The sequence below is a fragment of the Syngnathus floridae genome, chromosome 5 (genome assembly GCF_059516105.1).
Source record: "Syngnathus floridae isolate MCC-2025c chromosome 5, RoL_Sflo_1.0, whole genome shotgun sequence".
Classification (NCBI taxonomy): Eukaryota; Metazoa; Chordata; class Actinopteri; order Syngnathiformes; family Syngnathidae; genus Syngnathus; species Syngnathus floridae.
In genome coordinates this window covers 266,387-288,763 of record NC_142417.1, presented here as the reverse complement: position 1 = coordinate 288,763, position 22,377 = coordinate 266,387, and the positions used below count along the sequence as shown (strand labels likewise).

The 22,377-nt window shown below is 46.0% G+C and overlaps 5 protein-coding genes across 13 annotated transcripts; 1 reads left to right on the top strand and 4 right to left on the bottom strand.

The window, feature by feature from the left end:
* Window positions 1–134: 134 nt before the first annotated feature.
* LOC148397272 (granzyme A-like) lies at window positions 135–1,793 on the top strand. Its single transcript, XM_088377429.1, has 5 exons — window positions 135–529; window positions 606–747; window positions 869–980; window positions 1,089–1,364; window positions 1,438–1,793. Exons 1-5 carry the CDS (start codon window positions 475–477, stop codon window positions 1,606–1,608), a joined length of 756 nt encoding a protein of 251 aa, XP_088233555.1. The 5' UTR covers window positions 135–474; the 3' UTR covers window positions 1,609–1,793.
* Window positions 1,794–2,439: 646 nt separating this feature from the next.
* Window positions 2,440–7,178, bottom strand: areg (amphiregulin). 8 transcript variants are annotated; one of them, XM_088377423.1, is made up of 7 exons: window positions 7,117–7,178; window positions 5,754–6,048; window positions 4,463–4,606; window positions 4,146–4,359; window positions 3,749–3,919; window positions 2,842–2,962; window positions 2,440–2,722 (listed from the first exon to the last, which is right to left on the bottom strand). In XM_088377423.1, exons 2-6 carry the CDS (start codon window positions 5,821–5,823, stop codon window positions 2,869–2,871), a joined length of 693 nt encoding a protein of 230 aa, XP_088233549.1. In that variant the 5' UTR covers window positions 5,824–6,048; window positions 7,117–7,178; the 3' UTR covers window positions 2,440–2,722; window positions 2,842–2,868. The 8 variants fall into 8 exon arrangements, with proteins under 8 accessions (XP_088233549.1, XP_088233551.1, XP_088233553.1 ...); XM_088377425.1 differs by lacking the exon at window positions 7,117–7,178 and adding an exon at window positions 6,658–6,754; XM_088377427.1 differs by lacking the exon at window positions 7,117–7,178 and adding an exon at window positions 5,104–5,177 and having other exon boundaries at window positions 5,892–6,405.
* A 68-nt stretch (window positions 7,179–7,246) lies between these two features.
* Window positions 7,247–10,337, bottom strand: LOC148397270 (proepiregulin-like). The gene is made up of 5 exons (XM_088377432.1): window positions 10,046–10,337; window positions 8,369–8,455; window positions 7,979–8,105; window positions 7,660–7,803; window positions 7,247–7,563 (listed from the first exon to the last, which is right to left on the bottom strand). The coding sequence occupies exons 1-5, from the start codon at window positions 10,077–10,079 to the stop codon at window positions 7,497–7,499; spliced, it is 459 nt and encodes a 152-aa protein (XP_088233558.1). The 5' UTR covers window positions 10,080–10,337; the 3' UTR covers window positions 7,247–7,496.
* A 665-nt stretch (window positions 10,338–11,002) lies between these two features.
* On the bottom strand, window positions 11,003–12,542 carry epgn (epithelial mitogen homolog (mouse)). Its single transcript, XM_088376917.1, has 5 exons — window positions 12,399–12,542; window positions 12,227–12,310; window positions 11,747–11,867; window positions 11,459–11,623; window positions 11,003–11,308 (listed from the first exon to the last, which is right to left on the bottom strand). Exons 1-5 carry the CDS (start codon window positions 12,421–12,423, stop codon window positions 11,254–11,256), a joined length of 450 nt encoding a protein of 149 aa, XP_088233043.1. The 5' UTR covers window positions 12,424–12,542; the 3' UTR covers window positions 11,003–11,253.
* A 1,116-nt stretch (window positions 12,543–13,658) lies between these two features.
* On the bottom strand, window positions 13,659–19,032 carry LOC148397268 (bifunctional methylenetetrahydrofolate dehydrogenase/cyclohydrolase 2, mitochondrial-like). Of its 2 annotated transcripts, none has more exons than XM_088376915.1 (8): window positions 18,851–19,032; window positions 17,840–18,024; window positions 17,607–17,729; window positions 17,328–17,480; window positions 16,433–16,540; window positions 14,437–14,529; window positions 14,229–14,354; window positions 13,659–13,806 (listed from the first exon to the last, which is right to left on the bottom strand). In XM_088376915.1, exons 1-8 carry the CDS (start codon window positions 18,991–18,993, stop codon window positions 13,691–13,693), a joined length of 1,047 nt encoding a protein of 348 aa, XP_088233041.1. In that variant the 5' UTR covers window positions 18,994–19,032; the 3' UTR covers window positions 13,659–13,690. The 2 variants fall into 2 exon arrangements, with proteins under 2 accessions (XP_088233041.1, XP_088233042.1); XM_088376916.1 differs by having other exon boundaries at window positions 13,669–13,806; window positions 14,247–14,354.
* Between the last annotated feature and the right edge of the window lie 3,345 nt (window positions 19,033–22,377).

Below are 22,377 nucleotides of genomic sequence, written 5' to 3'. Positions count from 1 at the left end.
TCATGACATGAACACACAGGGATCCGACGGGGAGGGAGGGAGGGAGGGAGCTAGGGGCAGACAGGACTTACTATATACACGCCAGGTGACAAGAGGCAGGTGGGAATAATCAAACTCATCGTGGGCACACAGGAAGAAAGGGGCGAGCACACAGCACACAGAAACCAAGACAACCGACACTTAGTGGAACAGCTGGGGCTAAGGCGTGACAAGATCTTCTTCAATCAATGTGAAAAACAGAATATTAGGAACATGACTATGATTTCTTTCTCTTCCAGCCCTAACGACATCGCTACTCATCCATTGTGCAAGATTTGCTTTCTTTTTCTCTTTTTTTAATTTTTCGCACACACCGACCGCAAAGGCCTTCTTGAGAAGTACCACAAAGCAACGTGAGTTTTGCTGACTCATCTTTGTGCATCCCGCAAAAGTATAAAAGGTGCGAGCCAAGGTGGGCTTAACACAGAAGACAAAATGTTCTCGGTCGTCGGCTTTCTGTCTACCGTGGCTCTTCTCTGGGTCACGCCGAGTGAGTAAAAGCCATTGCAGAGCATGACGGAAAGATGATTTTGATGACATTTTGGATATGATGCTTGATTTGACAGGCCGTGCAGCAGAGATCATCGGTGGGAAAGAAGTGAAGCCCCACTCGCTGCCTTACATGGCGCTGCTGGTGAAACAAAAACCCTACTGCGGGGGCGTTCTCATCCATCCGCAATGGGTTCTCACCGCTGCCCATTGTAATGAGTAAGATGTGCATTTTTACACCTGAAATACAATTTTGTATTTAGATATATTTTTGCACATGTGTGTGTATATATATATATATGACCTTCATGTTCCACTTGCTCGCCTGCTATGTTTGCAGTAACATGAGCGTGTGGCTGGGTGTACACGACAGAAGGGAGACGGCATATCGGCAAGAAAGAAACGTCCAAATGAAAGTTCCTCATCCCCGCAATGACCTCATGCTGCTCAAGGTGAGGCGCATTCCGACACCCTTTCTCTTTCAATTGTGATGATAATGGCCAAAGAAAGCCCACCGCCGCCGCCGCCGCCTCGCTTCTTTTTAACTCTTCCAATTCCAGCTGGATAAACCTGTGGAGAAGACCAAGACGGTGAGGAGTTTCAAGGTGCCCAAGAAGGCCAAAGACCCCAAGGCCGGCAGTCGCTGCATGGTGGCCGGTTGGGGCCGGGTGAGCGACAAGACCCAGAGCATGTCCAACGTCCTCATGTCCGCGGACGTGACCGTGATTGACAGAAGAACGTGCAACTCTGCCGAGTATTACAACGGAAAGCCGGTCATCACGGAGGCCATGATATGCGCCGGCTTCAAGGGTCGAAAGGTGGTCGACACCTGCAACGTAAGTGCCCTTCTTGTACCCCTTGTTAGTTTGTCAAGTAAAAGTCAAGTCTCACGCAACGCAATGTCTCCAGGGAGACTCGGGAGGTCCGCTGGTGTGCAAAGGAGACCTGGTCGGGATTACGTCGTTCGGACCCCGGCGGTGCGGCCTCTTGAAGCGACCCGGAGTCTACGCCTTTCTCTCTACCGAGCACCTGAAATGGATCAGACAAAGTATAGGTGGAAATGAAAGCCCACATCCCTGAGCGTTTCAATAAAAATGACAAGACGCACATTTGCGATGCATTTCTTGCTATTTCTTGTGCGCAACAGCTTGCATATGTGCAAAGTCTGTTATTTGAAGTTTGAAGTCAAATTCCTTGTTTGGCACGCTCAAACATGGCGAATAAAAAACTCTTGAATCTTGTATGAAAGAGGTTCAAAGCTGGCACCAAGAGCTCTCTGTCATCATTTGAAAACCTCTTTCACATTTGAACGAGAGAGAAAAATGACGTAGCGCTCGGCTTCCGTCAAAAAAGCCGAATGAGCGATCCACACCCTGCCTGGAAATTCCAGGTGTCCTTTGTTTGAACTCGTAATGAAAGGTCCCGCCCGCCCGGAGCGACCGGCCCTAGCGGCGGGGGGTGTTTACCCGGTCGCCATGGTGATAAACACAAAAACACACCCACATGGAGCTAGCTTATCAAGTGGATCAAAGGATCGGGGATCCCGCACACACTCACCGACCGAGCGACCGACGCATTGATTCGGGCTTTGTATCTCCCCATAAAAAATGCGCTGCCACGTGGCTCGGGATCACCATTTGCTTGGATGTGACTCATTCCCACAGGATACGTATGTATGACGCAGCGGCGTTTCTCTTTCCATTTCACTCTTCTATAGAGCGCCTTATCAGTCGGATCCCTCCGATCATTTGATTGCTATCGGAAGCCATTCGGTATACACATTTTCAAAATTGTCCACTTCAAATTGTTTCTTCGCACACAACATTCTGCAAAAAAAATCTCTTGTCCCTCCCTCCCTATCTATAAAGAAAGGGTTGCTCTGGTGTTGAAAGAAAGACAAAAAGTCAGAGCCAAGTAGCACGGCGGACGCTTTATTGTCGTCATCTCATTTTGAGATGACAACAGTTATCACAAGAGCAGTACAATAAATAAATAAACAAACAGCGCTGTCTGTTGACTGGATGCTCAACATCCCCACATACAGATGTTTGTGTCATAAGAATAATAATAATAAACACGCATACAGATAAATAATCACAGCAAATAAATTAAAGGGAAACAGTGGACAGTTGACATGGCATCTAATGAAGCATTTATTCAATCTTCTGCATCTGCTCGTTCGTCTGTGACGCGACTGTGGACAGACAAGAGAAATGGAGCATTTTACTTGATGAGACCCGCGCGCTGGCTGCTTTACCACACATTTGTCATTTCCTGTGAAAAATTGCTGCCTGCGCACGTTTCCCAATGTACCTCCTCTTGGCTGGCTCTCTGGCTTTCTCACACCACCACGTCGCTGGCGGCTTTGTGCAGCTTCTGCTGCTCCGACCAGCTGCCCAGGTAGGACGCCAGGAAGTTTTTATGCCACCTGTAACTGCACAAAGGTGTCAGTTAAACGTCAGAGAGAGCATGCATTCATTGATTCTATCTTTTTTTATCAAACTTTCTTTCAGTTTAACTTGAAATCGGAGGGAGACACCTTATAAGCGCGTCAAGGTTTCTAGTCTTCCTTGCGCATAACTATTTTCTTGAGGGAAAAAAAAAAGTCGTCATATGACATTGGTGTTATGTGTGCTAAAAAAAAAAAAATTGGGTGAAACAAATAAATCACCTTGCAATGATCCCCTTTTTATCATCAATATTCAGTCAAATGCACAAGGGGCGCGCGCGCGTGCGCGTACAATAGGTTTACTGCTTCACTTTAGTTTTACGATCTTCACTTTTGTGACGTGATGTTTTCATCCTCAAAGTGATCAATTCTACTCCCAATCAATTGAGTCATAAAATCCAACGTTGTGGACTTTGGTCCTGCTTTGAAGCTATTTAGTTACATATTGATAAGAGGATTGCGGGTGAGTTGTCACGCTATCCCGCTTAGCTCTATCTGGAGCTGTGACATGAGCTCCTTCCTTCCTGTGATGCTGGCTGGCTGGCTCGGGTGTGTTGTGTGCTTTCTGATGTGTCAGCATATTTCGACGCCAACTCACAGGATGCAGGTGCCTGTTTTAGTGGTTTGGCTTGGCTTTTTTTTTTTCTTTCTTATCTGATGTAATCTCCACACAATCACGACGGGCGAGTCACCTTACATGGCTTCATCCTTTGGCTTTGAAACGAATTTGCAGCAGTTTGATTGAGTCGCTGCTTTGGTTCGTTTACTCACTGCGCGCAGGCCACGAGCAGGACGGCGGCGCAGCTGATTAAAGACAGAACCACGGCCGTGACGACTAAGGCCATCTGGAGCCACTCCATGTCGCCGCTGCGCTCCGACTCGGTCCTGAGGATTCCCAAGGTTTGGATGCCACAGCGCTCGCCGTCGTAGCCCTTCATGCAGCTGCAAAAAGGCTCCAAAGGGTTAAGGTGGCTGATCCGATTCGAATCCCCGTCGAGTTGTTTTCCAACCCGTTTGCTGGGTAGCGTTGCCTTTTGACCTTGCTTGTTCATGATCTGAACCCAACAAATTGGGGTGAAAGTTGGATTTGATTGCATCTTACTTAGGCATCTTCAAGTACGTATTTGTCACTTCCGACGAACGGTATGGCTGAATGCGAGTCACTCACATGCACACGGGCTCCTGCAGGCCCTCCATGCGCTGGCAGTAGCCATGGATGCAGTAGTCCAGGTGGGTGGAGTTGCAGGGGTTCTCGGTGGTCTCCATGGCGGAGGTGCGGCCTTGGGTGGAGAAAGAGTGCTCGGGGTTGAGCGCAGTGGTGCTCCTGCTCTTCTGCTTGTTCTTCTTCTTGCCTTTGCCCTTTCTCTTCTTCTTGTCATCAACTGGAAGAAAGTCATTTTGTTATCTAAGCGACAAATCTCGTCTTGTGTTAAGACAGCACTTTTCATCAGACAGACCGACAGACCGACAGACCGACAGACTCACTCGCTGCCAGTTCCTCATCGTCGCCGTCGGCATTGCCTTGTAGAACCCGGAGGACCTCCCCTGAGGCCGAGCCCACGGTTCCGCTGCTGAGCTCACCCGAGGACGACGCCTCAGATGCCCGAGTGGCCAGAACACTGAAAAGTACTGATAATGCAACAAAGAGTACTTTAACAGTACATTTGAGAATGTGGAGCACAATCCTGACATTGTTCCATGTATAAGATTTGTACCATTTTTTTCCTTCGTTTTATTTGAGATGTTTTATTTTTATTTCTCCGATACGATTTTTTCTGATTGTAAGCTTTTCTTTCTTTGACTTTTTTCATTTCTTGTCATCTTTTGCGTCACATATACTGACCGATATTCGAGAAGAGGAGCAGATCAATTGTTAGAAAGCACACGATTGTAACCGTCAGGTGCTTTCTCGCTCATGTGATAGATATATATATATATATATATATATTGTGTCACATGTGGTCCGCGTGAGCCAATTGGCCTTTCAATCCCAATTGGTGCTATCCCAAGTGCAAAAGTCCTTCTTTGCGCAAGACGAGTCCTTGCCTGAATAGACATTCCTAATTTTCACTCTTTGGCCCGCTTTCCTGATTCCTTGCGCCAACACGAATGGGAAGTTGACTTACCCAAGCAGAGGAGGCAGGTGAGGACGAAGGTGTTCATATCCTAGGACAAAGAGTGTGCGCCGCCGGCAAGTTTGCTAGTCCGACAAGTGTGAGAGAAGGAGATTGTGCTGTGCTGAGCCGTGCTGGCTTAACTTCTGCTGGGATTGTGCATGGCGCGCGGGCGGTCTTTATAGACGCAGCCTTGCCTTGCCTTGCCTTGCCTTGCCTTGCCTTTGTGTGTGTGTGTGTGTGTGTCAGCGTGTAATGATTAACAAGCCCGGCCGGGGGCAACAAACACATTTTGCATCCCCAAACCTCAAAAAGCAGCAATAAGGAATGCTAAGCAGTTTCTATCCCATTTATTTATTTATTCCGTCTGACCTCTCCTGGCCATTATGGCTGGCAACGTTTTGGCCTTCCCACCTTAAGTGTTAGGTCACGTAACAACACTTTGTGGGTGGCCATTGCTTTGTCATTCCAATTAGGCAAAAAATGCCTTCTCTGCGGTGTGTCAAATGGACAAGATCTTTCTGTTTTACAAGGACACTGCGTTGAAATATTGCAAAATACAAAAGTATTCCATTCAAATGCATCAGGCACATACGAGTTAAACGTCATTAAAAACAAGATGTTGTCGTTGCGTATGTGCATTTGATAAAGCCACGTCTTACATGTTACTATTTGTGTACATTTTGGGCGGGCGGGTCGTGCAAGGTTAGGGTTGTTGTGTCTACGCATCATCGCCTGTGTCACCTCGGAATCCTCCCGTGTGGAATGCTAGAAGTTTTCGTTGTGTTTTGTTTTCTCACCCCGACGAGGTTGTGGTGTCATGGCATCGGATGAACTTCCCGATATGAGCTCGGGAGGTCTCCCACAAAGCCCGGAGGGGAGTTGCCGCCCTCTCTCACGCACGCGCGCGCGCGCAGGCAGGCAGGCAGGCAGGCTCACGCTGAATATCAAGGCAACCTATCAAAATAGCCGCATCTCTCAGCACAATGAAATGGCAGCTTCTGTGTCATTAGGAATCATACAAACACAATCATGACATGAACTCTGGTGTCCTTTCGGTGGACAGAAATATTCCCATTTCGAATCATCTAGAAAAGAAAGGAACACCCTCATGACCCAAAGCATACCACATCCGATTTGATCATAGAAGACCATAGCGACTAACTTCATTCATAGTAATTAGGATAACGCATATATCATTGTCATATTGGTGTTTGACAAATAGCCATTAAACATGCAAAATCTTGCACTTCTTTTTTGATCCATCTCCGGGGGCAGCCATTTTGTCACTTGCTGTCGATTGAAAATGACATCATAGTTGCCAACCAATCAGGGCTTAGCTTAAAAAAACAACCAAAAAACAAACACACACACAAAAAATAAACCCATTGGTGATCCCAATGCTTACTTCCACCAAACCGTACGTGTCAACATCACTTCTTCCAAAACGTGCATCTGCTACACGTGTACGCTTTTTAAAGCGTGTCACAATATATGCAAAGTAAGTGACAGCAACAATCGGATCAGAACCACAAGGTGCAGGCAAGCAAGCAAGCAAGCAAGCACCTGCGAGAATCGGAAAAGGATGCCACAAATGTCGAGTTAATCATGTCATAGTATATGCAAAGATGCGGATGACTGCAAAGTTCGGTGTGACCAACCTACTGACACGCAACAATAGGATCATAAGCGCAACGTGCGAGAATTGGCCAATTCTTCCGAATCGGGGAAGGATGCTACGAATGTCGAGTTAATGATTCAGCGTGCTAATCGGTCCAATTAGCATGGAGAGCACACTGACACAACTAATTCAGTACTTAGAAACAGCTCACTGGGTCCAATAAGGGTGCGTGGACTACAATGGTGCTTATATATTAACCCGGGCACACGAACGTCACGATGCAAGCATTATTTTTGCATTATGCAGTGGACGGTGAAACCACAACATTTGTATCGCAAATCATCTTTCCCAACTATTTCAAACAGTTCTGGGTTGTTGTTTTTTTTGGTTTGCTTTTGACCTACTTGACATGTTTCGGCTACTTCCTGTAGTCTTCCTTGGAAGCGTCACGAGATGGGGGGGGGGCGCTACAGGAAGTAGCCCAAGCAAAACAACACGTGGATGTAGTAAAAAAGCAAAACTACATGAGGTGTATAAAATCAAGCAGTATAAGACAGACGATTTTATTGGTTTGGGGCAGAACTTCCAGTGTACACGTCAAGTCTTTCTAATAATAAATTATCAACATCCTTTTTCAGGGATAGAAAATGCAGAAAGGTATAAATAAATACTAGCTACACCATGCCAAAAGCTACAGTGCAGCTTTTAAATTAAAAACGTACCCTTTCTTAGAAAAAGTTACAAAAGGGCTCATGTATTCATTTCCAGCGTGGACACTCCACAGCTACATCGCCTGCACTCCTTTGTAGCCTTGCCGCTTCTTTTGCGGATTGCATTTATTCTTCTTATACCTGCGGCACAAAGACACGAATCACTGAAAGTAACGTGTTTTGCTCGCACAAATCTCCGAGTGAAGACGCCACGCCACGCCACGCCACGCCACTCACTTGCAGCAGCAATAGACAGCTCCAGCCAGGCCCATGGTGAGCAGAGTCACACAGAAGATGATGAAGATAATCTGCTCCTCTCCTATTGGCTTGAAGACCAGCTCAAGGTTGCTACAACGGGGGCCGTAGAAACCGCTGTGACACCTGCCGAGTCGTACGTCATTTAGCGCAAACAAACAAATAAATGAACAAATAAACAAGCACAAACAAATCAACAAATACATCCATCAATAAATAAACACACACATATGTACATACACGTGTATATATTGTATTTAAGTGTGCAAACGCTCCACGCAAGAAATATGAAGACACTTACTTGCAATGGTGTTCATTGACATCCACCAGCAGCATGCATTGACCTCCGTTCATGCAGTAGTTCGCATAAGAGGAGTCACAATGCTGGGTGGAGCGTTTCACCACGTGGAGGCGCTCTTCACCATGGCCTGAGGTGGAAGCAGCCACAACATACTGTACATAGATAGGACTTCATACTTGACATGTCTATCTAGGAAAAGCCTACGAGAACACCTGAGCGTTATTTGAGGTGAATCAGAGGCGCTTAAAATCACTTCGCTTGAAAAGCTTTTCATTTTCTTTCCATTTGGCTTGTCAAATGAACAGTAGACGTTTTTGAATGATTTATTCTGCTATCATTAACATCATCTGCCATTTCATAGCGGTTTATAGCCATATCTAGCCAGTGTACCTGCAGACATGGAGGAGTCAGCGTGTGTGGTGTGAAGAATAGATGTGAGGCTTTTTGTCAGGACTGAAGGCCACAACAGTACGACACCTGTTGAACACAAAATACTGGATCGAACTCGCACCATTACAGCGTGACAAGTCAAGCCGTGCTACCTGCGTTCAAGTCAGTCAATGTATCACAGCTGTTTGGTAGCGCCCTTTAGCGGTCAAAAGAGTCAACTGCAACTGCGCATGCCGGTTCAATGCAGGCAGTCAGTCAGTCAGTCAGTCAGTCAGTCAGTCAGTCAGTCAGTCAGTCAGTCAGTCAGTCAGTCAGTCAGTCAGTCAGTCAGTCAGTCAGTCAGTCAGTCAGTCAGTCAGTCAGTCACAGGTCAAATTGGATTGAAAAGCAGACGAAACACACACGCACGCGCGCGCGCGCACACGCACACGCGCTGAACGAATGATTTCCCCTCAGGCTCAGGCCTCCCCCTTTCTTTTTGTTGCTCCATATATCTATCCCGTTGCCTCCTCGTCATGTCTTTACTTGTTTGACGACAATGCCGGAGACTCATTTGTGCAACCAGTAGATATTAGCCAACGCCAGGAAAACCGCATTATTCTGGTTTTACATGTCTATTGTAGATACTTTACTCATGATGGAGCAAAGCCAACCGCTGTTCTGATGATCTTCAAACAAGAAAAATCTCAGAATTCACTTGACAAGGTCTTTCAAAGTTTGTAACCCACCCATTAAGACGATCGATGTTGTAAGAATGAAACAAGTCAACCCAAATGAAAGAATAGGAACTTGAAAGTGTTCTTGGAAGCTGTTCACATTGTATTGTCACTCTTTCCCCCCTTCCCTTTGAGCACAGAAAATGAGAAAGATGAATTGCTCCTTTTGATCTGGCACACAATTGTTCCGAATGCGGGGACAAGTGTAACGACTTCATTTGAAATAATAGCGCCAATAAAAAAGTCAAAGGCATATTTTACGTTGGAGTGAAAGGTTTCATTTTAGAGGATGGCTTACAGCGAGCAAAAATACAAATTGATCATCTTGATCAATTTGACTATTACACAATCTTATAGTACATTGAAATGGTTTTTAACAAAGAAAATAGGTAAGAATGGGTCCGAGAACTCGTCCTCGAATGACTTTGTAATTGAATGGAATTGAATGTTCATTTGTGGGATCATTTGCTTGTGGATTGCAATTAAAATCAATATTGTGCATAAGGTAAGACAGAAACAACAGAAATTGGAGTATAAACTCATGTCTGAGCAATACCACTCATTGGTGCTACTTTAAATCATTGAATACCTGAGTCACTTCAGTAATCATACCCGAGTATCCCAGTCTAAATGATTTATTCCCTTGTTTTAAAAATGTATCATTGTCGATCACATGAATCGTTTTGCTGCTAAAATCCACCATTATATGCTCAGGTTAGGTATCCCAGAAACGCTCAAATTAGAATTGCTTTGAGAAATTGCACTTTTAAACAACAATTTACCAACACGAGGTGAAAACATGAAATGACCAACAAGATGACATTCTTTTTTAACTGGATACGGTTTGTTCTAACGTTACTTTTTGCACTACAATCACGATGGGCACGATTTAGCATCACATTTGAAGGAGTCGAGTCTTGCGAAACGGCTTCTATAAGCATCTTAAGAAAGTCACACTTACCGAAGATTGAGAGGAGCGCTGACAACTTTGCCATTTGGAACGAGGACGTGCGCAAATCTGCGAAAATGTGCAAAACACCTTCCACGTCTCTTCACTGCTGTCTTGTCTTGTGTGGTGTGGTGTGGTGTTGTGTTGTGTTGTTGTCGCTAACCAACAAATTTATCAGTGCGGGAGACGGACGGCCGCGGGTTGGCTGGGTGCGGTCGAAAGGCAGGCAGACAGGCAGGCAGGCAGGCAGGCAGGCATTGGCTTGGAGACAAGAAACTAAAAGATCCCGCAGTTAGACAAAGGCCCTGAAGGCGGCATCATCATCATCGTCGTCGTCGTCATCATCGCCGCCGCCGCCGCCGCCGCCATTCATTGTTTTTGCGTTACGTGAGCGTCCGCTCTGTCCTGGCAAAAGTACAGCAAGCGCGCGCACGCACGCACGCACGCACACACGCACACACACACACATAGATAGATGGTTAGATATGCACCCCAATTTGATGTTACAAGGACGACAACGCTCCCTTTTGAAAGGTGTAAACCAAAACAATGAACACAAGCTTCAATTTTTCATGCTACAAGCAGTCAGCTAAAAAACGGACTCATACACTTTAAGAATACAAAACTTTAAGACATCAAAATAAAGCACCTTTTAAATTGAATGGCTGTCATACGTTATTCAACAAAATGGTTTCAGAGTTTTCGGTGATGAGACATTTCAGGGTCTTTGTCTCAGAGTATCACATTTTCTTTCCCCTTCTACTGTCGCCTAAAAATCCAATCGGTATTTTCTGTGGCATGTAAGCTACAAAACCCTTCTTTCACAAATGGGGCTGGCTCATTTATTGCAAAATGATGTTATATTCACTGAGAAGAAAGAAAGGTGATGAACTCATTTAGGTGTGTTGAACAATATGCAAGGGTTGTTGATGATTTTGGTTGAAAGAAAAAAAAAAGATAGTCGACGCATTTAAAATGTCATTCATTTATTAGTACAACATTAAATAAATGGAACAAAATAATTTATAACAATAAATAGTCCTATTTTATTTGAAGATAATAATTACACAGTGCTTTGTTACTCTTGGCTGTTTTGTGATTGCTAGAAAATGACAGGCTTTTTGTTCCGATGAAAAGAAATGTTGCTTTCTGTCGGTTGCGTATGCTAAAACGTGGCAGAGATGAAGAAAGTTGAAGACTGTTCTTCGGTCGGGAGGATGTCACACTGTCACCTCACATGGTGCAGATTCCATTTGTTTTGTTGATTTTGTATACCTGAGAACAAAAACACAAGAAGTATGTTTCAGAAATAACAAACAACTGCATAAGAAGAACCGTTACAAAAAGTCGTCCAACAGGCGATTTCAATTGTGCTCACCATAATCACCGAATCAATCATGTGCCAACCGATTGAAAGCCACTCACCTCCTTCGGATGACGCAGTAGGCGATGAAGACCAGAATGAAGACGACCATGGCTGCCCCGCAGCTGAGGGAAATGAGGTGCTCCATAGCTATGTGAAGGCGAGAAAACATGGTGTCCACCTCGCGGTCATAGTGGCAGCGATTCCCGCTGAAGCCAGACGTGCATCTACGCAGGGAATAGAGCATTTCAGGGACAAAGAAAGAGAAAGAAGGACAACACCGACCCACGCCTCCCTCCGACGGACGGACGGACGGACGTGTCGGTTCAAGTGCCTCTTTGAAAGCTCACATGCAAAAGGGCTTGCTGGTATCTTGGGGGTAGATGCACGTGCCGCCGTTCAGACAGAACTTCTGGTCTTGGCTCCCGCACGGCTTCTGGGGACTCAAAAGTAGAGGATCCTCCGTGCTGTCTGCGGCAAATGGAATCACAAAATTGATCAATCGTCGCTTCTCTTTACCAGTAATCCCGGGAGCATGTTTTTGCTTATGTCACTTCTAATTCCAATCCATATTTACTGGCACTGAGAAGAACAAGTACGAAACTAACGATATAGTCGGACAACACAAGGGCTGTCTCGATACGTTTGGATCCGTACTATTATATTGGTTAAAAAGGCTTTACCCTGGCAATTCGTTTAGATGAGTCACAATATTCGAACGTCAATGTCACGCCGAAGTCAGCTTCACTCGACACTTCATTCACCGTCACTTGTGCCCGCCCGTTATTGCGACCGCAGAAGAAACCCAAAGAGCAATTCAAGATAGTTACTCTTTTGAAGCCGAGTGGGATTTCTTGTGCTTTGTGCTGACTGCCCCGACACTGCCAGGAGAAGAAGAAGGGCTGAGAGGACACCTGGAAAACGAGCATTCCATCTTGAAAAGATCTCAATCCATCTTTGCTATTTTACCTTTCAGATCGAATAAATCGACAAAGAACTCACCCTCTTTGAGGCTCTGCGTTAACATGTTGTCTTGCTTTCAAAATCGGAGCTCCGTTGCAGTGCTACGGAACACCCTCCGAACTTTATATAGAGCACTCTCGCAACCGTGGGGATTGGTTTTTTTTTTTCAAGTGAAAGGAGCCCCCCCCCTCCTAAAAAAGAACCCAAGTTGCATCATACTTCCTTTATCCCCACGTACTTTGCATGCACAGACAGGTCCATCTGGGGGCGGAATCATCCCGAGGCCCGTTTCAAGGCGGCGGCGGCGGCGCCGTCCGCTCTATAACCTCGCTCTTCCTTGGCACTTGAGATGATTAAAAATCCTTTTTGAGAGCATCACGGTTTATTTCAGTTTCACTTTCCTGTGAAACCTGCTGTGTTCCACAAAGAATGCAAATGTCCTCGGTAGAAAAAATATGAAATCTTATCATAAGAAATAAATAAGAGATGAAAAGGAACGTGGTATAAATGTCTCAAGTAAGCAGGTATGGAGTCTCGATGCGATTGTATAGGCACCAGGCCACTTCCGGGTGGCAGAACGTGATTGATGGAAAAATGTGTCCGTAGAAGCAAACGAATGGATGGATGGATGGATGGAGCCAGTGGAATGGATGCGTTGGATAAGATCAAGGGAACAGATGTTGTCAACGGTTGTGCAGTGAGAATGCCAAGAGGTAGCTTAGGTGGGTATGTATCCAATGTTTGGGTGCAAAACATAATGGCTGGCCTGATTGCTAGCGTGAGCTCAACAGCATGCTATCCAGAGCCTATGTCTATGCTGTTAAAGGGGAAATCAGCTCAAACACTTTCCAAACAATTCCAAGTGGGCCCACTAGTCTAAGTATTCTGCTTCACGACTTATTTTTATCCATCGATAGGATTTTGCCACTTTCTGTTGAGAGAAAATGACATGATAGTTTTACAGGTATCGCGGCTCACCTGCTTTCTGAGTTTGGTCACGTGACATTCACAAGATGAGCCACGATTGACCTGAGCAACTGCAATGTGAGCGGCAAAAATGGCCTCCTCCTCCTCCTCAAGTCAGATATTTATCAAACTACGGATGGAGAAAAGGCTCAAATCACCATGGCAGACATTTTCTCAATGGCTCTGCCGTGGTCAAATGACTTCTCGAGGTTTGTTCATTTGTGAGATTAAAGGTGGCTTGCTTTTGCCACCCGGAAGTATGTGCGACGTCACGGTGAAAAGTGTGTGCGTCGCGTCGTGTGTGTGTGTGTGCGCGCGCGCGCGTGTGTATGCGTGCGTGCGCGTGTGTGTGTGCGCGTGCGGTGCTAATGCATCAGGGCGTTTCTGGCGGCGGTCACAGTGTTCTTCATCAACATGGCCACCGTCATAGGACCCACGCCTCCAGGAACAGGAGTGATATAGCTGGCCTTCTCTTTTACACCTGCAACAAAAGAAGCCCAGTTCAAAAAGCCAGCCCAGATTTTTTTTTCTGTCATCATTTGGCACTAAACACGGCCATCCATCATACAGTAGATCTGAACGATACACTTCCCAAGGAAACCCAAGAATGATCCTACTGTCTGTGGTGATTTTCCAGTCCAATTTAAAAAGAAGCATACCTGTTCGACTTGCCGAATAAGCACTTTTGGAAAGCTTACCGGTTAGTATTTGACAATAGCGACAGGAATGTCAAATTGAAATCTTTCTTCGAGTGTCAACTTGCGCAGAGAGTGAAAAAGCAAGGTTCCGAGGTCAAAGTTGGAGAAGAATCGTCAAACTCTTTTTCCAAGTCACTATGAAAGCAACTCGCATTGACGGAATTCCCAATTTGCTGAAGACAACTAACTCAAAGCAAGTCATCACCCTCAAAGTCCACATCACCGATGAGCCTCAGCTTGCCCGTTTTGGGGTCCACGCTGCGGTTGATGCCCACGTCAATGACCGCCGCACTTTCTTTCACCATGTCTGCCGTGATCAGACCGGGAACACCTAAAGGGCGCACACAAAGACATCGAGTCAGTGGCGTGAGGAGCATTTCTCCATCCCAATGGCCGTGCGTCTGTCTCATGACCTGCAGCAGTGACAATGATGTCTGCCAGGCTGCTTAGCTCCTTGAGCCGCTCTTTGGGCGTACATCTGTGAGCGATGGTCACTGTGGCATCCCCTGAAATGAAAGCAATCGAATCAAAGACGTCGCATATCACAACGTTGCTTCGTTCGACTAGGACTTCGCTCACTTTAGTAAAGTATGTGCAAATGGCACACTTCCTCCGATAATATTCGACACGGTGACTTGGAGCTTTCGGATACTTTAGAGAAGAAGTCGATATTTTTAAGGGAGCCCACAATGGAAAAAACACAAAAGCGTTGACACCATTGGCACGATGATCTTTTTTCTGGTTCGTTTCTTCCTTCAATAGCACGCGTGACCTTCAGTCAGAGCTGAGCTGAGCCGAGCAGTAACAGGGAGATTAGGCCTGGAGCCATCTCAAGGAGCGTTCCGAGGAATTGTGGCGGAAGGAAGGAAGGAAGGAAGGAAGGAAGGAAGGAAGGAAGGAAGGAAGGAAGGAAGGAAGGAAGGAAGGAAGGAAGGAAGGAAGGAAGGAAGGAAGGAAGGAAGGAAAGGCAAGTCGGAGCGTGTCGCCAGCATCACATGGCAGGCATACCTGCGCCTGTGCCGCCGCCGGTGAGTGGTAAAAATGAAATAAGCAACTCTTGGACTATATCATATGGAGTCCTGTGCAAATCTATAACCAACCGCATGCTCTTTTGGCTTGGATGTGACCTAGCACTTTTTATCGCCTCGTCAAGTGAGGAAAAGTCGACAAATGAGTGAGCCAAGTGTATGTATGGATGTGTCTATATGGTGGCTACTCAAGAGCAAATTCCTGTAAATGCCTCAGCAAATGCCTTTGGAACTTCCTGCGACCTTATAAGGTGGCCTGATCCGTTTGAGTCCCCCCCCCTCATGCCCAAGCGCAAGCGCAAACACAAGCACTCCCTGCTGTTCCTTTCCGGTAAACATCCGCCGGCGGCAGTGCGAGTGGAAGGGTACACTTATGAAATAAGTCCAATGTTGAAATATGAAACTTAATGTGCATGATTAATTGCGGTGAGCGTTTAACATTCTTCACTTTCAATATGTTCACTTCTTTTCTTTTCTTTTCTTTTTTTATGGGCTGAAGATCTGCTTGGTAAAAAATGGCTTAAGGTACTTTTAGATTGACAGATCTTATCTTTGACTCCGCCCCACATTGTGCAGAGACATCAGGCAGCGCTGCACGAAAACCCATTGCCGTGCTAGCTGCGTGTCATTTTGGGTGAATCTTCAGTCCCCCCTCCGGGGAGAATTTGGGCAAATATCTAACATCGGGCTGTGGGGTGAAACGAGCCTCTGTTTTCCAGTTCCCTGGCCGCTAACTCAATTAGAAAAGGACATCAAAGTCATAAAAAAACGGAATTGCAATGACAATGCAACGACATTATTTCCCAAAACGGTTCAACATTGACTGCTATGTTGCGACGAGCTCCAAACTGCAGACTGCTCATTGGCTCAGACTGGTGTGTGTGTGTGTGTGTGTGTGTGTGTGTGTGTGTGTGTGTGTGTCTGGTGGGCCTTCACGATTGTTCTGATTTTTATGACCTTGCCGGTGTTCCAGCGTGAAGCTTTTATTGCAATACGCTGGCTGGTTTGCGCAAAGACTATGATCAACAGCACATCTGTGATCATGGCTCATGTGCTCCATTCAGCCACTTGTTGTAAATAAGACTTATGTTGACACAACATACGCGCACTCACTCACTGCCTCTCTCACTCACTGCCTCTCTCACTCACTGCCTCTCTCACTCACTGCCTCTCTCACTCACTGCCTCACTCACTCACTCACTCACTCACTCACTCACTCACTCACTCACTCACTCACTCACTCACTCACTCACTCACTCAGTGCCTCACTCAGTGCCTCACTCAGTGCCTCACTCAGTGCCTCACTCAGTGCCTCACTCAGTGCCTCACTCAGTGCCTCACTCAGTGCCTCACTCAGTGCCTCACTCAGTGCCTCACTCACCGCCAGGGCGCTCATGGTTCCGATCGGTATGCAGCAACATGGCGATGGGCATCCCCACATTTTTGGAGCGTCCGGCAACCAGCACATTCTTCCCCACCGTCTCGATACCTGCACATTTTCAAGGGGAAATAGTTGAAGGGGAATGAATTATGCCTGGCACCTCAGGGAGAACAACTCCATTTGTCCTAGTCCTTCCTCTCAAGGATAAAAGAGGAGGGGAAGGGCTATGATAAGCATCCAATGACTGCATGGGCTGACCCATATCTGACACAGATGAAGACAAAAAGAAGAGCAGTTAAATTCTTCATATTTGGGTCCTGCTTGAGTTTGTCAATGTGCATCATGATTCATTTTCTTCTCTTTGTCTAGATCAGGGTCACTTGAAAGATGGAGTCCATCCCAGCTGACTTTGGTCAGGAGGTCACAGATTTGTCCAAAATCTTGTAAACCTCCAAAACACATCCATCCATCCATCCATCCATCCATCCATCCATCCATCCATCCATCCATCCATCCATCCATCCATCCATCCGTAGTCCGCCATTTTGATTTGAATGTGCATTTTGTGGCTCATTTCGAGTTGTTATCCCGACCAGGAGCACATGCCGCTGTTATTGTAATCCGATACGACTCCAAATGACAACAAATAACAATGGAAAAGGTTGGAGGATTTGATGGTTGTTGTTTTTTTGCAAGGAAATAGAAAATGTATTGACGTATGATTGAGTGGCCATTGCAGGGTAAACAATTATTATTGGGCGCCATCTAGTGGACTTGCTGTCGTAAATTGAACTATCGTGTTTGAAAGCCATTTGGATGCCGGTCGATGATCGGTTGTACTTTTCACATTCCACCCGTCTTCTAAAAAAGAAAGCCTTTGCTATGCTTTGCTTACCTGCTCTTTTGATGATCTCCCAGACAGCTGCAGGCGTGGCAGGCACCATGGATCTCTGGTCAAGACACAGCTTGCCGATATTCACAATGTGGAAGCCGTCCACGTCTTTCTCTGGAGCAATGGCATTACACACTGCTCTTTCATTGATGTGCTCTAAGTCAAGAGAGACATGATTGTCATTGAAGATGGAGCAGCGTTGCCCGACGACTACAAGAATGACCGCAGCCGGGAGGGAGGTCAGAGTGAGCCGGCCGGCCGGCACGCTCGCGGGGTGTTTACCGGGAAGCGGCAGCTGCACCAACACGCCGCTGACCCGCCAGTCTCGGTTCATCTTGTCTATTAGATCCAGCAGCTCCTCCTGAGAGACGGAGCTCGGTCGCAACACCGTGTCGCTGGAAATACCTAGTGTGCAAAAAGCATGTTCCTTTTCCTTGAGTATTTGTCAGGGTGTCAACAGCTGTGTTACTTTTCATCTTAGTCACAGGAGTGTTTAGAAAGGTGTGACGTCTGACCCAAAGTGCTGGCGGCGCGTGTTTTGTTCCGAACGTAAGTCCTGCTGGCCGGGTCGTCCCCCACGAAGACCACTCCTAGATGAGGTCTCATGTTACCCTGAGCAACGAGCTCTTCCACGTCACGTTGGACCTCTCGGTGGAGCTGACGAGCCAACGCCGTCCCCGAAATCACCACAGCGGCATGCCTGCAAATGGTCAAACGGAGTTGCCAGGTACCTACGCACGCACGCACGCACGCACGCAGGCAGGCACGCACGCACGCACGCACGCACGCTTGCTGTCGTCAACGTTTATTTGTGAAGTGCACTCCACGACAGTATATTTGCTAAGTGCATGAAGTGCAGTTCACCGTATTCAAGTACAATAATGCATTTGCAAAGTCGAAATGCAATGGTTGTATTTGGAAGCAATTTGAAGAGGCAGCACTTGACGGTTCCGCTCTTTTGGATAGACCGGGAGCAACGGCATAGGCATAGACGCCACCAGGGCGACGACCTGTTTACTCGGGTCACTTGTAAAGTCACAATCGCAGCGGTTTTTCTGTTTATGCGTCCGTGCATTGACTGCGTTGCAAATGGCTATGGATGACGTTCAGCAATGCAACGTGACATTGACTGGCTCAGGTTAGCTTGCTGCGGTGACTGCTTTCTTCTTTGCTCCAAAGCTCCGTCTGCAGTGATCATTCCTTTCGGACAGCGGCTGGTGGCATCCATGCGGCCGGCGGCCACACGAGCTGCCTTCTCTCATTTGTCGTCTTTTCTTGATGACCTTCTGATACGCCACGCCAGCAAATACAGCAGCAGCACCTGCAGTCGCGCCGCATGTCCTTCCCAGGTCCGTCCGTCCGTCCCCCAGCTCCCCTCCCATCATCGCCTCCGCTTGACAGTAACGTCCGTCCGTCCGTCCGTCCCCCAACTCCCCTCCCATCATCACCTCCGCTTGAAAGTAACGCCCGTCCGTATGCTATTAAAAAAAGCCTTGACTCCAGCGGATACTTTTGAGTGGTTTTACCTCGTGGTCGATTGATGCAGATGCCTCCGTTGACTCTCCCATTTTTTGTAGATCCGCAGCTTGGCCCGGCAGGAGCGGTGGGGGTCTGCCAACCTGCTATAAAGCGCCCAGTAGGAGCGGAGCGGGGATACGGAGGCAGCCATGTTTGCGCGCGCGCACGCGACAGAGAGAGAGAGAGAGGGTGCGCGTGAGCGTTGTCATAGAGACCGGGAAGCTAACACATGCTAGGTGCTAGCCGACAATGTCATTCGTATACAACCCTAACACATAGAGCTACGACCGAATATAATGATAGGGTATTCAATTATGAAATAAATAGTCATGTAATTAGGAGTGAATAAAATAAGAGCTCACCATTTTTGTACACTGTCTATATTTTTTGTTTTGCAGTGTGAGGTCACATTTATTCAAATGTGTGTGCATTTGGTTTGTAAACGATGTCATGAATGATTCCATCATGAAGTCACATGTCACATTAAAACGACTTGTAAAAATGCTCGGTCGCATTTTAACCAACGTCTAATGGTCACACATCCTTTGTAACTTACTGTACCGATCGATAGCTTCAAATCAAGAAATCGGTTTCCAACGTATTTCCGCCACTAGATGGCAACAAATATGTTGCCTCCGATTCGAGGAGTGCTCTCCCAAGACGTCATCCCAGGAGCATCAGGTGTCTCCTCCCTCTCAACGCAATTTTGTCAACACGATCGGTTCAAATGACCCAGAGGACATTTTTATGTTGCCCTTCATTCCCCAGGAGAACAACAAAGTACGTGGCATTATCTGCATGAGACAATCCAGGAAGATTGATTGATTGATTGATTGATTGATTGATTGATTGATGGATGGATGGATGGATTGATTGATCGATTGATTGATTGCGGCAAAAAGTAACCTTTTCGGTGTCCACTTTTTCAAATGACACAAGAGTAGCAGTCTGTCTTGATGTGAAAGCACACCTGGTATCAAATCTGACCATGTTTCAGTTGTTCACCTATATTCTGATGAATGAAAGCGACCCATTTTCTTGAATCACTTCTCCTCATTAGGGTTAGGCTTAGCAGGTGAGCTGGAGCGCTGTGAATCACGAATAAACTTCACACGCATGTTTTCGAAATGTGGAAGGAAGCCGGATTTGCTGGAGAAAACCCGCCGCACGCACCAATACTGGGAGAACATGCAAATGCCACACAGGTTCAAACCCAGAACCGGTCTGATGTAAGCCCCACCCACGTCTATGCTGACCACAAGTCAGCCACGCTGCAAGTTTGGAGCAATGTGGTGGTCCATTGTGAGGTTTGTTTGAGGATTGGGCTTGCTTTCATCAAATGTGCATGGTAAACACCACACCCCAAAGGCTTGCCTAGACAAGAGCCGGAATAAAGGTTGCTGGCAGCGTTTGTCCTTGTTTGCTCAAGTACACCAACGCTCTCATGACTGCAAAAACATTCATATTTCTCTTTGAAAGGAAGTCATTGCATGAATAGCGGCTAGCTGGAGAAGCTAACTTACGCATCATTATTTGAGTTCTCCATTTAGAGTCAGTCGCATAAAACGTGAAAGAAAGTTGAGGCTTGCTTCGAAAAAAAGTTTTCACTCGGCAAGCACTTTATTCCCTCGTACGTGACTCACTTTTGCAAACCAGTACAAGCTTGGTGTTTTCTCTGAAAGTCGGGAGGAACGTGACAGCGTGACACATCACACTGCTTCATTTTGGCACCGCAAATTGACAATAGTTGACATACAGTTGGCCGTATGAACTCAACTTGTCATTGTTTTTTTTTGCTTTTTTGAATTTGCCACCAGACCGAATCCATTGCTTGTGGTGACGCTCATCTGAGAGCAACTTGTAGTGCTGAAAAACCAACAACAGAAGAAAACGTCATAATAATCAAGTGTCAAGAAGGGAACGGATCCCAGCCTTTTCTTCTTTGTATAGTGATCGAGATTGCTTACAACCTATTACATTGAAGTATGAACTGATCAAAGTTGAACTATTTTCACATATGTATGGCTGGTTTCACTTGAAACAACGCCGTTTTACAATGCGGACCGTTTGACCTTATGATGGATGGATTCATTCAATTTGCCAACAACTAAATATGGATTTGCCCTTTATGTTCAATACAATTTAGCATTAGGATGCGTTTTGGTCCACGTGTTTTGGCAATAAGCCCAGCACCTTGTACAAATTAAATCCCGTGCTGCAGGCCCAGCAGGCGTGCGTGGGTGAATACTCTGCGAGTAATTTTTTCCACCCAGCTTCTGAATGGAACGAGGTCATGTCTCGACAAGACACCGCCTTGATACAGTTGAAACGTAGTAACTGTTCACTCTCTTGTGTTTATCCGTTTTCTGGACCGCTTGTCCTCGTCCTTTCTGATTGTGGTTGACCCGGACTGACATCAAAGATACGTATTACAAAGCACTAACCTGTTTTTACAGCCTAAACCAAATGTTTGCCAGTTGCTACGGTGTCCAAAATGACTATTCCGATGGAAAATAACTACGAATCAAACGTTCCGAGACAAATACTTTTAGACTTTGCATTCATACCGATTGTATATTTATTCTTTGAAAATACTGTCAATGACGTATCAAGGGATCGAATACAACACAATAAAATACAATACATCTTTATTCAGATGGCGCTTTTGCAAGAGCTTTTGCACAAACACAAACTAACAATGCAACACAGAGCACATAATTACAAACATAGCGATCCCTCCATCTTGTCGTTTGAAGCGGATATACTACATATAGATAGATAGATAGATAGATAGATAGATAGATAGATAGATAGATAGATAGATAGATAGATAGATAGATAGATAGATAGATAGATAGATAGATAGATAGATAGATGAAAGAAAGACAAGAGATTCCAAATCTCTTTTCGGCACTGTAACAAATATTTCATGTACAGTATTTTCAAACAAACTGCTGCAATCACTTTGCAGGCAGGCAGGCAGGCAGGCTCATTGATACACAGTGACTGGCTGAAAATGAAATGGAATAAATCAAACATCGTGTATTTTCAAATGATAAAATGATTCTTTCATACCTCAAAAATTGAAATGTAATGTCACGTACTTGGTGCAGCGCTGTCTTTAATTTGCCTCTCTCGCATACATTTTACAAGTACACGTTAAAGCCGACCACGTTTCTGTTCTTAGGCACACACACACACACGCGCGCACACTGTTGTTGGCTGGTTGGACTGGTTACGTAACAAGAAGCCCCTGTGCACATGTCTGTTACTACAATGGCTGCGTGACATATTTAGCGCGAGTTAACATGAGCGCTGATTCATTGTTGACATGATCCTTTATCAAGACACAATGTGACTGGCGATGTGTTTTGGAGCCACTGCAGTGCTGGAAATAATAAAATAAAATAAAAAATGATCTACCAGCGAGCCAGATTCAACTCACCGCTAGGCACTGATTGTGAATTTGGAGCAACTAGGTTAAATTCATTTTGTTCGTGATTATCAGTGTCCCCCCGCCCCCCCGTACAGTCGA

What these genes read in the sequence shown, in the direction of transcription:
- LOC148397268 (XM_088376915.1), bottom strand. Translation starts at nt 18,993, where the DNA reads ATGGCTGCCTCCGTATCCCCGCTCCGCTCCTACTGGGCGCTTTATAGC. An exon ending in GGAGATCATCAAAAGAGCAG is followed by an intron (nt 16,541 to 17,327) that starts GTAAGCAAAGCA and finishes GAAAATGTGCAG; the next exon opens with GTATCGAGACGGTGGGGAAG. An exon ending in CATCATTGTCACTGCTGCAG is followed by an intron (nt 14,355 to 14,436) that starts GTCATGAGACAG and finishes TGCGCCCTTTAG; the next exon opens with GTGTTCCCGGTCTGATCACG.
- areg (XM_088377420.1), bottom strand. An exon ending in GACACCACAACCTCGTCGGG is followed by an intron (nt 4,607 to 5,891) that starts GTGAGAAAACAA and finishes TTGCATTATCAG; the next exon opens with TACTTTTCAGTGTTCTGGCC. An exon ending in CTGCAGGAGCCCGTGTGCAT is followed by an intron (nt 3,920 to 4,145) that starts GTGAGTGACTCG and finishes GCCTTTTTGCAG; the next exon opens with CTGCATGAAGGGCTACGACG.
- epgn (XM_088376917.1), bottom strand. Translation starts at nt 12,423, where the DNA reads ATGTTAACGCAGAGCCTCAAAGAGG. An exon ending in AACGCAGAGCCTCAAAGAGG is followed by an intron (nt 12,311 to 12,398) that starts GTGAGTTCTTTG and finishes CTCGTTTTCCAG; the next exon opens with GTGTCCTCTCAGCCCTTCTT. An exon ending in TACTGCGTCATCCGAAGGAG is followed by an intron (nt 11,309 to 11,458) that starts GTGAGTGGCTTT and finishes TTTTGTTCTCAG; the next exon opens with GTATACAAAATCAACAAAAC.
- LOC148397270 (XM_088377432.1), bottom strand. Translation starts at nt 10,079, where the DNA reads ATGGCAAAGTTGTCAGCGCTCCTCTCAATCTTCG. An exon ending in GTCAATGAACACCATTGCAA is followed by an intron (nt 7,804 to 7,978) that starts GTAAGTGTCTTC and finishes ACGACTCGGCAG; the next exon opens with GTGTCACAGCGGTTTCTACG. An exon ending in GCTGTCTATTGCTGCTGCAA is followed by an intron (nt 7,564 to 7,659) that starts GTGAGTGGCGTG and finishes TTTGTGCCGCAG; the next exon opens with GTATAAGAAGAATAAATGCA.
- LOC148397272 (XM_088377429.1), top strand. Translation starts at nt 475, where the DNA reads ATGTTCTCGGTCGTCGGCTTTCTGTCTACCGTGGCTCTTCTCTGGGTC. An exon ending in TCTTCTCTGGGTCACGCCGA is followed by an intron (nt 530 to 605) that starts GTGAGTAAAAGC and finishes TTGATTTGACAG; the next exon opens with GCCGTGCAGCAGAGATCATC. An exon ending in ACCGCTGCCCATTGTAATGA is followed by an intron (nt 748 to 868) that starts GTAAGATGTGCA and finishes CTATGTTTGCAG; the next exon opens with TAACATGAGCGTGTGGCTGG.